Source organism: Hemicordylus capensis, chromosome 5, assembly GCF_027244095.1.
Source record: "Hemicordylus capensis ecotype Gifberg chromosome 5, rHemCap1.1.pri, whole genome shotgun sequence".
NCBI classification, from domain to species: domain Eukaryota; kingdom Metazoa; phylum Chordata; class Lepidosauria; order Squamata; family Cordylidae; genus Hemicordylus; species Hemicordylus capensis.
The window spans coordinates 186,058,534-186,073,669 of NC_069661.1; the positions used below are offsets into that span (position 1 = coordinate 186,058,534).

General features: G+C 42.4%; 1 protein-coding gene across 6 annotated transcripts in view; it reads left to right on the forward strand.

The window, feature by feature from the left end:
- The window catches only part of TBC1D30 (TBC1 domain family member 30), a 64,071-nt gene that overhangs the window by 30,126 nt on the left and 18,809 nt on the right, over positions 1–15,136 (forward strand). For all 6 annotated transcript variants that reach the window (XM_053255088.1, XM_053255089.1, XM_053255090.1 and 3 more), the window contains 5 exons: positions 1,619–1,680; positions 2,140–2,205; positions 7,191–7,316; positions 12,927–13,112; positions 14,173–14,341. In XM_053255088.1, coding sequence (XP_053111063.1) covers positions 1,619–1,680; positions 2,140–2,205; positions 7,191–7,316; positions 12,927–13,112; positions 14,173–14,341 — 609 coding nt within the window. The remainder of the gene's footprint in view (positions 1–1,618; positions 1,681–2,139; positions 2,206–7,190; positions 7,317–12,926; positions 13,113–14,172; positions 14,342–15,136) is intronic.

The window sequence follows — 15,136 nt, forward strand, 5'->3', positions numbered from 1 at the left end:
TGAGAGGGCTTAATCAGTGAAATTAACACCACTGGTATATATTGGAGAGGGAACTGGGTCTAACTTGGTAGAAAAAAAATCCAGAGAGCTATTTTTCCACATATTGGAGCAAATATTGTACATCTAGCTCTATGCCACATCACATGTTAGTGGTTACTTATCTCTGTTATATTCTCTTCTTTAAATTGCTGCCCTTGAGTACAATTTTGAGAAACATGAAAATGCTTGAATTCTATGAGTTCTTTAAAAAGAGTTCTTTTGTAATACTTGTGACTGTATGCATAGTTCACATGAATTAATACCTGTAGTAGGGGTATTCATATGAGCATTAAACCTGTGATAGTTGCAGAAAAGAGCTTGAAATGATAGATAGTAGGTTGTGTGAGGCTCCACTGTATCTTTCTGTGATCTATATTGAATGGCTTTTATTGTTGTTAAATCCTTGAGGGTCTGTGACAGGCATGGGTCCAAAATCTTAACTAAGTAAATAGTCAGTGTGTTACTGTGCAGTTATGACTGGGCTATGAGCAAGCTTTTTCCTTGCTCACTGTGTTCCCACATAGTTGTATGCAATGGCTTGGAGAGGAAAGATGGCTTTCTCATAAACATATACTGCAATTGTAGGCAGCTATGACACCCATTTATAAACAGTAGCTGCTCTTTCCATCAGAAGAATAAATCTTCTTTAAGTAGAAATGTTAGTGGATGTTGTTTTTAATTACTAGGGTTCAGTTCTACCCTGTGTGGATGCAGTGCTCACACATGGAAGGATCCCACACAACTCATGAGTCCTGTTTATCTGCTTTTCCTTCACACCCTTACCATGGCATAGGCACATTGACAGAGCAATGGGTTGTTATGGGTAACGAGAGGTCTGTGTGCACTTCCTGTATCCCCATCCTCCTCTTTGCTTAGTCAAGTTAAATGAGTTGCAGACTAATGTGACTTGGGCAAGTGGAGGGGAACAGTTGGATGGGGAACTGGAAGGCGCACACAGATCTTTCATGCTCAGGAGTGCCCTGGTGTGCTATTTGTGCACAATAAGGTGAGAGACTAATATCCCTTGACATGCTGGCACTGTGTTCACCCAGAAAAAAAATCATATCCCTAGTTCTTACAAACAAACAAAAACCATATTACAGTGAATAATAATATTTATGTACCTTATTTATTAAGCCACCTAATGGCGCAGTGGTGAAGTAACTTGCCTAGGGAGCAAGAGGTTGCTGGTTTGAATCCCTGCTGGTATGTTCCCCAGACTGTGGGAAACACCTGTATTGGGCAGCAGGGATATACTGTGCAGGAGATTGCAATGATAAACTCCTCCTGTATTCTACCAAAGAAAACCACATGGCTCTGTGGTCACCAGGAGTCAACACCGATTTGACAGCGCAACTTTACCTTATTTATTACTCATTGTTTAAAGTTATTAAATAAATCAAAAAGCCTTTAATACAAAGTAATAGCCAATCTTACATATGGAAAAATGGCACTAGTTTCACACATTAATTTTAATGTTTTAGTACATTCGTGTATTAATGTTTGTTCAGTCTAATGGTTTTTCAGTTCGTAAATCAATATTTTTAGTAATTCCTTTTTTTTTTTTTTTGCTATTCAGGAGTGGACACAAAATTAAAGTTTACGCTTGAACCATCTTTAGGTAAAAATGGTTTTCAGCAGGTAATTTTTCTTTGAATTCTTGAAGGTTAAATGTCTTCTGAATACATGTTCAATAATTGCTTAAAATCTGCAAGAGTGTGTTGTGTTGATGAGCCTATAGTCTTCCCTACTGCAAGTGTCTTTGTTCCAGTGGCATTTTGAAACCTTAAGTGCTGTTTCCTTTTCTGTGACAGCTGGTCATTCTGTATGACTAAGAACCTAAAGCCATTAAAGTCAGTGATGGCTTTTTTCCCTATTATGTGAATGAATTATTAAATAGCAAGTTGTTGTTGTTCACTGTATGTGTTCTGACGAAGTCTGTCTAACTGCATAATCTCATCTTGTTTTTTAGTACTTTGTCTACAAATTGGTGGTAAGATAGTAAATGTGACAAATTGATATTGTGTATTGGTAATATTGCATATCTAATTGCGTTTCTGAATTGGAATAATCTAATCCTGTTTGGATGGTTGCTTTTAGTGGCATGATGCTCTCAAAGCAGTGGCCAGGCTGCCAACAGGAATACCAAAGGAGTGGAGGAGAAAGGTAGGTGCAGCGATGCATTTCACAAAATGCATTGTGCTACATCCATGGAGAATAAAATATAGATAAACATTTATGATTTTTGATGTAACAAATTCTTGCTGAGTTTAAATGTGTGCATGTAAGCATTGCTTTGTAAATAATTAATGACTAGATTCAGTTGAAGCTCCTAATATATATTTATACTCCTAGGATAATAAATGCTCCTCTTCATACCAATAGTGGTAACTGAAGAAAGAAAAGAGTGTACAGAAGTTTGTACACTACTGCATGGTGTGCACGAGTGACATAATTCTTGTTGCTGGTATCTGATGGTTGTGAACTAGACCAGTGGAGAGAATGCAGAGAATTTACTCAAATTATGTATCTGAAAACGTCTGGGAAAGGAGGAGTGCTGGAAAAACAATTTATTACTGTTATTCACCTAATGCGGCAGCAGAAAATGACTTGACTAGCAAGCCAGAGGTTGCGGGTTCAAATCCCCATTGGTATGTTTCCCAGACTATGGGAAACGCCTATATCGGTCAGCAGCGATATAGGAAAGATGCTGAAAGGCATCATACTGCGTGGGAGATGGCAATGGTAAATCCTTCCTGCATTCTACCAAAGACAACCACAGGGCTCTCGATGGCGCACTTTACTTTACTTTTCTGTTATGCAGCATTGATACCTAATTAAACAGAGTTACCAACCTAGAAAACCTCTACTGAGAAATCACAAATTTTAAACAATATTCTACCACAATATTTCACTCAAACCTTCTGCATTAGCTGAGTACACTTATTCTGCTTTTGGCTAAGTGACCAGTAACTTGTTTTATTTGAAAGTTGCACATGGCATGATTTAATCTAGCAGATAGCTTCATACACACACACACACACACACACACACACACACAAATTGTAGCACTTTTAATAAAACAAATGGAGAGGCAAACTGAGGGCAAAATGTGCCACTTAAAAGCATGTAAGGTTTATTGGTGAGAAAAGCATGAAAAGTCTACCAGTGAGTCTCCATGCTGCAAAATGTGTGCTCACGTGTGGCATTCTATACATGGGCTTCATACTCTGCTGACCAAGAGCTACTTTCATTGTGAGAAAAGTGATATTTATTATTATTACATTTATATCCCACTCTTCCTCCAAGGAGCCCAGAGCGGTGTACTACATACTTGAGTTTCTCTTTCACAACAACCCTGTGAAGTAGGTTAGGCTGCGAGAGAAGTGACTGGCCCAGAGTCACCCAGCTAGTTTTATGGCTGAATGGGGATTTGAACTCGGGTCTCCCCGGTCCTAGTCCAGCACTCTAACCACTACACCACACTGGATATTTGTTTGACAAGGCCCTGAAAAAAGTGGCGTGTGTAAGACTTTGGGTTGTCAGATTGTTAATCTAATCCTCAAGAGGATGGAGGAGAAAATAACTTTTCCTTCACAAAGTTTTGTAAGGCAATTCCAGAAGGGTGTGTGTTAAATTCATTTAGCATCTCCTGCTTGTATGGAAGAAATGCTCGATTTTCATGTGTACTCTGTGCATGTTGCTTCCTCCCCTAATTGTCTCTGCCTGTGAGGAATGGATTTATGGAGGCATCTTGACATTGACTGCTTCTCAAGGAAGATAAAGGGGAGAGCAAGACAAAGGGCCTGTGAGGCATAATTTTCATCCATGTCTTACTACGTTTTTAAATGTAAAATGTACAATGGGTTTATTATATAAAGCATATAGCCTATAGACCTTTGCACACTGTACCATATTTTTCATTTTGCTTAATATGTTTCATAGAAATGTGCAGTTTTCTAGTCATCTTCCTGCATCTGCTCCGTGGGAGAAAATGACATGTAGCAGAATTACATTTATTTATTTATCTAATCATATTTTTATGCTGCCTGACATTTGCATCCCTAGGTAGTGTACAATACAAGTGTTAAGATACAATATAAAAACAAGATAAAGTGATTAAAACAATTATGATATAACATCAGTTAAAATTAATTAAAACCCTGAGAAAACAGGTGTATCTTAAGTGACCAGAGGAGAGCTGGTCTTGTGGTAGCAAGCATGACGTCCCCTTAGCTAAGCAGGGTCTGCCCTGGTTGCATATGAATGGGAGACTAGAAGTGTGAGCACTGTAAGATATTCCCCCCAGGGGATGGAGCCACTCTGGGAAGATCAGAAGGTTTCAAGTCCCCCTCCCGCCCCCCGCCGGCATCTCCAAGATAGGGCTGAGAGAGATTCCTGCCTGCAACCTTGGAGAAGCTGCTGCCAGTCTGTGAATACAATACTGAGCTAGATAGACCAATGGTCTGACTCAGTATATGGCAGCTTCCTGTGTTCCTATGACTTTTAAAAAAACAGCTAGAGATGGAGAAACTCTGGTTTTAATGGGGTGTACAGTCCACCTAATGGTGCAGTAGGGAAATGACTTGACTAGCAAGCCAGAGGTTGCCAGTTTGAATCCCTTCTGGTATGTTTCCCAGACTATGGAAAACACCTATATCGGGCAGCAGCGATATAGGAAGGTGCTGAAAGGCATCATCTCACACTGCGTGGGAGGAGGCAATGGTAAATCCCTCCTGTATTCTACCGAAAGATAACCACAGGGCTCTGTGGGCTCCAGGAGTCGAAAGCGACTTGATGACACACTTTACTTTTACATTCCAGAGCCCCAGGGCTGCCACAGAGAAAGCCAGGTCCTGAGTAGCCAACAAATGAGCCTGTGGTAGCCATAATCAGACCTTCCCAGATGATCTTAATAAGCAGGTTTATCCCACTAACTGAGTAAAGAGACACTTTTAAAGTGGCGATTCTCTTATATTTAGCAGGGTGAAAGCTACTGGCCCTATCCAACCCCAGCACTGCATCCCTCCAGGGGCTGTTGCTGGTCATGTTTTTTTTAGATTGTAAGCCCTTTGGGGACAGGGGGCCATCTTATTTATGTATTTATTATTCTGTGTAAACCACTTTGAAAACTTTGGATGAAGAGTGGTACATAAATATCTGTTGTAGTAGTAGTAATAGGGTTCATGACAAAGGAGGTGCTCTCTTAAATACCCTGGACCCAAGCTGTTCAGTGCTTTATAGATAATAACCAGCACTTTGCATTTTGCTCAGAAACATATTGGCAGCCAGTGCAGTTCTTTTAAGATTGGTGTGATATGGTCTCTTTGAGTTATCCCGGAGAGTCTGGTTGCTGCATTCCACACCAACTACCCCACAAGAGATCAGTACAGTAATCAAGACTGGAAGTTACTGGCATACGTACCACTGCATCAGGGAAATGCTTGACTAACAAGCAGAAGGTTGCTGGTTCAAATCCCAGCTGGTACTATTTCGGGCAGCAACGATATAGGAAGATGCTGAAAGGCATCATCTCCTACTGCGCAGGAGGAGGCAATGGTAAACCTCTCCTGTATTCTACCAAAATAAAACCACAGGGCTCTGTGGGCGCCAGGAGTAGAAATCGACTTGACGGCACACTTTACCTTTACCTTTATTAGCATATAGGAGTGTGCACAGTTCCGTCTGGGCACAATTTAAAAGACCGCCGGACCAGTTTGGAGGTCCGGCGGTCTGGAGGTTCGGGAGGGCGGGGGCATGTAGCTTTAAGGGGGTGGTGGTAGTACTTCCCCCCCCCGCTGCTCTTCCCCCTCCCCCTCCTTTGAAAAATCTTCTTGGGGCGGCAGAGTTCCTCCCTGCCGCCCCTGCCCCCGTCATTGTTCCTAAAGGGTTAAAGAGACGAGTGCTAGCGGCGCACATGCGCCCTGTGCGACGCGCGGTCTCGTCTCTGACGCTGCCGCGCGCGCCGCATACATGTGACGTATGCGGCGCGCGGCAGCGTCAGAGACGAGCGCAGGGCGCATGTGCGCCGCTAGCGCTCGTCTCTTTAACTCTTTAGGAATAACGACGGGGGCAGGGGCAGCAGGGAGGAACTCTGCCGCCCCAAGAAGATTTTTCAAAGGACCAGTGGCGGAGGGGGAAGAGCAGCGGGGGGGGGGAGTACTACCACCCCCCCTTAAAGTAATAGTCCCCCCATGCCGGACCGGGGGGGACTCCAGACCATTCACACCCCTATTAGCATAGTATATTATGTGGTATGCAGGTGAGATATATCTAGTAGGGATGTGCAGAACAGTTAGTGGTCAGAAGGATCCAACCGTGAACCAGGCTATTTCGAGTGTTCCAAGCTCAGAACAGAACACCCCTTGTTCTGAGCTTGGAACGGAATGACTCCATTCCAAGTCAGAACACTTGAAATGTTCCGAGTACCATTTCAGACTCCAAAATGGATCTTGGAATGAGGTCATTCCGTTGGAACAACCGGCTCAACTGGTTGTTCCAGTGGAATAATCTGGGTATTTGTGTTCCATTCTAAGCTTGGATCAGAACGTAAATGCCATTCATGCACATCCCTAATATTTATTTTATTTATTTATATATTTATTCGATTTCTATACTGCCCTTCCAAAAATAGCTCAGGGCAGTTTACACAGAGAAATAACAAATAAATAAGATGGACCCCTGTCCCCAAAGGATCTAAAAAGAAACACAAGATAGACACCAGCAACAGTCACTGGAGGTACTGTGCTGGGTGTGGATAGGGCCAGTTACTCTCCCCCTGCTAAATAAAGAGAATAACCATGTTAAAAGTTGCCTCTTTGCCAGGTTAGCGGGGGTGTAGGTATAGGGGTATAGACATAGCCTCAGGGATATAGATCGAGGGGCATATATATAGATATAGGTTTGTGCTTCTTAATTCCCTTAGTTGAATATGCACATTTTTGAGAGATACACAACGTACAACTAAAAGGCTTGTATTTTCTCTCACCATTAGGCATAGGTCCTATATCTGTGTTTCCATTTATATCTAGTCTGGAATTGGTATGGCAACATACTAAACCTGTAGATTATCTATGAACATATGTATGTATAACCTTTTATTTTAAGGAAGCATAAAATAATGAGCTATATTATTTGCCACCTCTTTTAAGGTCTGGCTCACCTTGGCAGATCACTACTTAAGGAGTATAGCAATTGACTGGGATAAAACGATGCGTTTCACTTTCAACGACAGAAGCAATCCTGACGACGACTCCATGGGTATTCAGATTGTAAAGGTATCCAGCATTTCAGCTTATATGTTGGTTCACCAAATTCATATAACCTTGAAAGAAAGAAAAAAACCCTCCCAGTTATGAAAATGCCTCCCATCACAGTTATAGCATTTGTCTGTTCAGATGAATGCTGCTGGAACCATGAGCAGTATCTGAAAGGTGCTGAGTGACATGCTGGGCGGGATTTCCAGCGCATGTCTGGACGGCTGTACTTGTGTACACCCTACAGTCAGAATTGGGACTCTGGTTATGCATATCATACATATTGGTACTTTTTAAGGGCAGTTCAGACATACAAAGTGGCCAGTTACATGTGTGAACCAGTTTTTTATTTTAAAGGTGTTTAAAGAACTCCTCGTATAGTCTGCATGATATTGTGTCAATGACCGACATCTGCCTAAAATATACCAAACCCATGTTCTTGTTTTTGTTTTTTATAAACTGGAACCTAAACTGAATATAAACATTCTCTCTATATTGACATTTGGTAGACTTCAATTTGATCTACAACAATGAAGGACTGCGATTATACTTGAGGCCTAGTTCTCAATGAGGTGATGAGCCTGTGTGGACTATAGCACTCCTGACGGCAGGTCACATCTCACACGTTTCTTCCATACAGTAAAGAGCCTTGGCTAATACCCTTCTCCTTGATGTGATCTTTTTTTGTGTGTACAAGGAATGTTTTTGTGCAGGGAGCATTCTATCATGCAGGCCCCCACATGTAATCTGAAGAGATACAGCCAGACATAGAACAGATGGAAATAAACTAGAACACTACTTTACCAACTATGCCTTAAGCCTGACCAGGCATAACTCTGGCAGCATTTGATTAGGGTATCTCCCATGTGATTAGGATATATCTCCCGCCACTTGCAGAGCTAATAGCTGCTTTGTGAGTGCAAGTGTGTTAGAGGGGTGATTCCTCTAAGCACCTCTGTGGAATCACTAATTAGCAAAACAAAAATGTGGCAGTTACTAATCACGGATCTTGCACATCATATCTGGTTGACCCTTCGCTTTTTAGTGGAAACTGTGATCCTGTGGGTCTTCCTGAATATCTTTATGAAAATATTGTTCTTACAAGTGAATTTTGGCCCGTTGAATAACGGGCGCTAGCAACGGTGCTCCTGGCCCCCCGCCGCCATTCCCCCTCCCTCCGCCGTTCGCCCCCCCTACCTTTAAGGGCCAAATCAGCCCAGGCACTTGCCCCCGCCAGGCCAGGGAGACGGAGGCCGGGACCGGGGGCGGAGCGGAGGCCATGTAACTTTTTAAAAAAATGCTCCCGCGGCCCACGCCGCCGACCGCCCACCCTCCCTCCCAGCTGCCGAGTCCCCCTTACCCTGGCCGACTGCTGTCAGCTGAAGACAGCCCTTAATTTAAGAGGCAGAGAGGAGCTCGCAAGCAGAGCTCCTCTCTGTGCAAAGCCTCTTGCCGAACTGCCGCTTTCGGCGCTTGCTCCCTTGCGCCCGAAGCGGCAGTTCGGCAAGAGGCTTTGCACAGATCGGAGCTCTGCTTGCGAGCTCCTCTCTGCCTCTTAAATTAAGGGCTGTCTTCGGCTGACAGCAGTCGGCCAGGGTAAGGGGGACTCGGCAGCTGGGAGGGAGGGTGGGCGGTCGGCGGCGTGGGCCGCGGGAGCATTTTAAAAAAAAGTTACATGGCCTCCGCTCCGCCCCCGGCCTCCGTCTATTTTGGCCGAGGCGGCGGCTCTGCCGCCGCCTCGGTCACTTTCCCCCGCCGCCGCCTCTCCGGCTTCTTCGGGGCGGCCACTTCTGGCTGTCCAAGATGGCTGCCGGGTGCCGGCGAGCGTGTCTCCCTTGCCCTGTTCTGGGCCTGCACTTCGCGCATGCCCAGAACAGGGCAGGGAGGCACGGACACACGCTTGGTGTCCGTCCACGGACGGACACCAAGCATTTTATTAGAGAGGATTGCTAACTTTAAACTATAGATCTTAGAGTGCCACATTAATAATTAATGATGCATCTGTTTGCCTCTTGCTCACTAATGACTTATAACCTCCAAAACAATGTAACTCTTGCGGGGGGTGGGGGAGAAAATTGGCTTTGAATTTTTGTTTATCCCACTCTGTACTCCAGTGCAAATGCTGTGTCGCTCACTTATGCTACTCTAAAATTCCATACTAATGAACAAGTATCAATATTTAATCGTGTCAGAGGAAACACAACTGTGTGTTTTCATACCTGAATACATACATACTAAGGAAATTCATGGTAAGCTTGGTAACCTATGTTTAGCTGGTGCACTTTCCAATGGAACTTACATAAGCTTATCTAATAATAGTGCAATAGGCTGTGACATCCAAATGGACAAAACAGTCTTCTGAGACTACCATACCATAGAGGTAGGAGACTCGACTAGATGGAAAAATTAATGAATGAATTTTCGGTAGATGCCTGTTTGTGTGCGTGCATGCAAGATGGCTCTCAAAGCCATTTAGAACACAATACGATTGCACAGGAAAACAGAATAGCACAAAACCAGCAGAATTAAAATAGATTCATCACTGAAGCTCCCTGCTCTTTGTTCAACAAAGGCCTTGAAGAATAACCATGGTTTTCACCAAAGGTCGGAAGGGGCAGAACCAATTGAGCCTCCTGGGGATAGAGGGACTTCCAGAGCTTGAGTGCCATGAGAGAAAAGGCCCTGTTCCACATGCTTGCCAACTGAATCTCAGAAGGCATGCAGAGTATAGCCTCCCTTGGAAAGATTTTAATGGGCAGGCAGACTGGAGGTTGGCCCTTTCTTAGGTACCCTGAGCCATTTAGGACTTTAAAGGGCACCTGGAAGTGCATCTGGAAGTGGACTGGAAGGCATTGTAGATCAAACAAAATCGAAGTCCAGCACTGCTCCCACTGACAGTTCACTAAGCATGCCATCTTCCCAGCTTTTGCCTCCCCACCCCCCACCCTGGTGTTTCCACACACGGTCTTGCTTGTGCAGTTGCTTCCCTCTGCATGCACGGGAGACCAGTTTGAGTGCAAAAGAAGGCAAGGATGCCAAAGCAGTAGATTTCAGTTCTTTAATTATATAGCAGACCTTAAATTATGAATCATTCCTCAAAACAGCACAAAGGTAGAATTGTGTGAGAAAATAGGCAGACAATGAAGAAGAAATAATTGCTAGTAAAAAAAAAATGGTCTATTTATTTTATAGTAATAAAGGACAGTGAAATAAGTGAGTAAGATGGAGAGGGGATTGTTCCTGAGCAAATGCTGGGGAAAGGTGGAATTCACCATGCTTTTTGGTACAGCCTGCAGCAGCCTGATGGGTTTTGGAGCAAGCAAGTCCTTGGCTGAATCACCCTCTTCAAAGTATTGGTGAACTACTGGTGTCAATCAATAGCAAGAAAGCAGTGCATGTGATGTCATTTAAAAAGCAGGTCAGAGCAGTTTGGAATAGCACATCTGGAGATTCTTGGAAAGAGGGTGAGAAAAACACAATGTAAACCTTGGTTTGTGTGTATATTTGTCACATAAGCCATGGTTTGGATTATACATGGTGGTTAGCACAAATCAATGTTTAGTATGATATCTGAATAGAACCCTCATCTGGGAAAGGGCTGGGAGTGACTGGGTAATTCTCAAAAACCGTAAAAAGGGAAATACATAAATATGTTGTCAGAGAAAAATGAGCACCTAGTGATTTAGTGTAAATCCCCCCCACCCCCCGCATGCTCAGGCAATTTATTTGTCTGCTTTGAAAGAGCATCATTGTGTGACTGAATTCACTTAAGCACTGGCTTATGCAAGGATACCTGCTAACTGAGCAAAGATACATCTTTTAACAGTAGTAATTATCTTATATTTAGCAGGGGGAGAGTCACTGGCCCTATCCAACACCAGCACAGCATCCTTCCAGTGGCTGTTACTGGTGTCTACCTTATGTTTCTTTTTAGATTGTGAACCCTTTGGGAACAGGGGACTTTCTTATTTTTGTATTATTTGTTTTTCTATGTAAACCACTTTGAGAATTTTGTTGAAGAGCGGTATACAAATATTAAAAGAAGGATATTCATGTACTGTTAATGCTCAGAAAACCAGTTTTGACTACTGGATCCCAAAGTACTAGATTCTGTCATTAGAATGTGGGACACGTGATGACATTTTGCATGTAGTTTCAATAGTGAACTTATAAAGTTAACATTCTTATTAAGTGCCTATTAGCCACCCATTCCAGAATTTCGTTCTGTTCTGCTTTTATAGTCCATGGTTGCATGTAAAGGGGTGTGTGTGTGTGTGTGCGCGCGCACGTTCAAACAGACAGAAGATTGTGCTTCTCCTCTAAACTGCAAATTTGAATATGTATATATGAATAGGGTATTTTAAAATTATGTAAGCCTTTGGAAACCTCTTTGAAATATTAAAGTTTACAGTTCAGCCACTATAATGCACCTGTTCAATGTTTGAAAATGGATGGAAATGTCTCAATTTCTTCTTTATATTTTAGTTACAAAATCAAGCCTGATAATGTTGCTAACTGTTCCTCCCACAATGAAGGAATTTATTCAAAATATTTCAATGTGTTCACTCAGGATTAAGTAGAACACAAATATATATAAACACAGTACATGAACACACACACTGTGTGTGGGGTGTGTGTGTGTGTGAGACTAGCTTCTTTTTTGTCTTGTCTTGTCTCATATTCTAAGATTTCAAAACAGCAGGAAGAAAGGCCTAAACAGCACCTCACTTTTCCATGGAGAAATAATCTATTTTCTACATGAGTCCTGTGTTTGGTGTGATTATCTATTGATTAGTTGTAATTGCTTCTTGTCATGGTGATTCCGCTAGCTGCCTTGAACATGCCAGTGGAAAGGTGGGCTATACATCCAATAAATACACTTGGTTAGAATTTGACATTTCTAGATTTCCAAAAGTCAATTTACTTCAATAAATAAAGTATTTAGACTTGATCCATATTTTCTGGGATTGCCTCATTATACAGTTTCTGAAATGATATTATCAGAATAAATATGACATTACACAAATTTAGAACTGAAGGACAAAAATGCAATACTGGAGTACATCCCAAATACATGGAACCTACAATTGAGTTCCAGATGATAGCTGTTGAGGGGCTTATCAGTGGCAAAACAGTTAATATTGCAACACTGGAATGCAACTATTGTTCCTAAAGTGAAGGTCTGGGTTCAGGATTTACTTGATCTAGCTTTGCACAAAAATGGGTGTTCACCAAGGATGATAAATCAGAAAAGTGGTTAAGGATTTGATGCAACTTCTTGGAACTATATGTATACTAAAAGACAACACAGTTTCTAATCTTATGGCTAATCCACCTTGGTACCATATGTTAGAGCAATTTCTTCCCTCCTTCCTCCCCCCCTTTTCTATTTTCCTCTTCTTTCCTTTCTGTTCCTTCATTCATTGGATTAATTTGGGAATAGGGATGAGTAAGAGGGTGGTACAAGGGAGAATTGAATACATTGTAAATGAGGAAAATGTCCAATAAATAATTCAACTATAATAAATCATGAAGGAAATAATACTGTATGTACATTTTCAGTGGGATATAGGAGTTGTAAAAGGAGCATTTATTGACACCATATTATCTAAGCATAGTTTATTCCCTTAGGATCTTCATCGGACTGGATGCAGTTCTTACTGTGGCCAAGAGGCAGAGCAGGACAGAGTCGTTTTAAAAAGGGTTTTACTGGCCTATGCCAGATGGAACAAGTCTGTAGGATATTGTCAAGGCTTTAACATCCTAGCTGCCCTCATCCTGGAAGTAATGGAAGGCAATGAAGGAGATGCTTTGAAAGTGAGTAAAGCTGCTGAGCATGATTTCTATCCACATTAAGTTTTGCTGTCTATCAAAGCTAGTTGGAAAAAACTCCCTATGAATTATTTCTGCATGCCATCATTTTAAATGAGAATGCCAATTTCTGTGTTAGAAATCGGAGAGCCCTTTCTCATGACCAGTGAGAGAGGGCAAGAGAGTTAGCGGGGAAGAAGCCTCAAAAAGCTTATTTTCCCATAGACAAGCAGGTCCTTCTTTCTGAGTGAGCGGATTGCCCATCCAAACGATTACTGGCTGCTGTCAGTTGCTCCAAGGGTCGGGGTGCCAGATGCTTTGCCTTGCCTCCCCCCGGAGCTCCAATAATGCACTGTGCAAGTGTGTGGTGCATTATGGGGATCCCCTCTCTCCTCCTGGAGCTCACTGGGAGCCCTGCAGTTCACCAGCCATGGCTGCAAGCCGCCGTGGCTGGCAGTCAATTAAAAAAAAAACCAGGGTTAGGAGAATGCTCACTCTCCTAACCTTGTTTTAGAGGGAGCCTCCATAGGCGGGTTTGCTGCTGTGGTGCCAGCAGAATCGGGCTCGATCCCAGCACACATGTGCATGCAAAACCGGGCTGGGCTTCCTTAGCCTGGTTTGCACTTGCGTGTGATTAGCTTCAGAGTCTACACTTGCTCATAACTTTGTTTATAACCTAGAAAAACAGATAATATAAAAAATTCAATGCATATATTTACAGAAGTAGTATAATGCATGTATGAGAAGGCAAAAGGAAATATATAGACAGTACTGTGTTGACAAAGGTTCCAATACTGGAACAGATATAATCAGTTGGGAGTCAACAGTTGGGTTGAGTTCTTAAATAGATAACCAGCTACATGAGTAATTAAGGTTCATAGAATAACATACAACATTAGCTGTATCCCATTAGATTAAGGAGTGAATACATCGTATTTTGTACAAATTTAGAACATAATGTGTAATTTTATTTTCAGAAAAACTTATTTTAAAAAAAAAACAGAATTTGTCCTCAGCTCCATTAAGTCAGTATGGCTCTTACTACTACTTCCTCCTTTGTTTTCAGATCATGATTTATTTAATTGATAAAGTGCTGCCTGACAGCTATTTTGTCAACAACCTCCGAGCGCTGTCTGTTGATATGGCTGTGTTCCGAGACCTCCTCAGAATGAAACTTCCTGAGCTTTCACAGCATTTGGACACTCTTCAAAGAGCTGCCAACAGGGAAAGTGGAGGTAGACATCTACATAAATTCCATGCAATTATTTTTCTGTTTCTCTGTTACTGTGCTGCTTCAAAAAGCCTTGAGAGCAATACATTTGAATGTATTTGATCATGAGACTAAGACCATTACTGTGACTTAACACTAAGAGCAGCTTCAGACATCACATGGAACCTTAGTTGCAGCCTAGTTCCGCGTGACCTTCCTCAGCCCTGGGATCCCCTCTCGTTGCTGTATGGTTGCTTACTTCCTTTCTAGGTTAGGATATGCCAAGGTTTGTCATGACAGCCAAACTCGCCAATCTTGGCATATCCTAACCTAGAAGGAGGTAGGCACTTGCACAGGGATAGGAGGGAGAGTATGCACTTCCGGAAGGGAGGTTGTGTGGAGCTCAGATGAATCTAAGGTTCTGTGTGGTGTTTGAAGCTACCCTAAGAAATGCTTGAGGTGAGGTGAAGGAAATGAGTAGGAATCTCTAAAGCACCATAAGCAGTTAGGCTGGTGGTGCCAGAAATTTTAGATGGGCGACAGTGCCTTGCTCTGCTGTGTGTGTTTGTGTGCATGTGCACATGCACACACGTGTGTAAACCCTTTGCTGAGTAGTCTCTGCTATGCCACATCAGTCTCGGTTCTGTTTCTTTTTCTCTCAAAAATGACATTTGTTGTTGGTTTTTTGCTTTCACATATTTGTATTTAGCAAGTCCAATCTTATAACAAAAGTTTCATATTTTTCCCTTTTGAGGAGGATGCAGATTCAAGAGGTTAAAGTATCAGAATAGAACACAGAAGTATTTTCATTTTTGTTTCT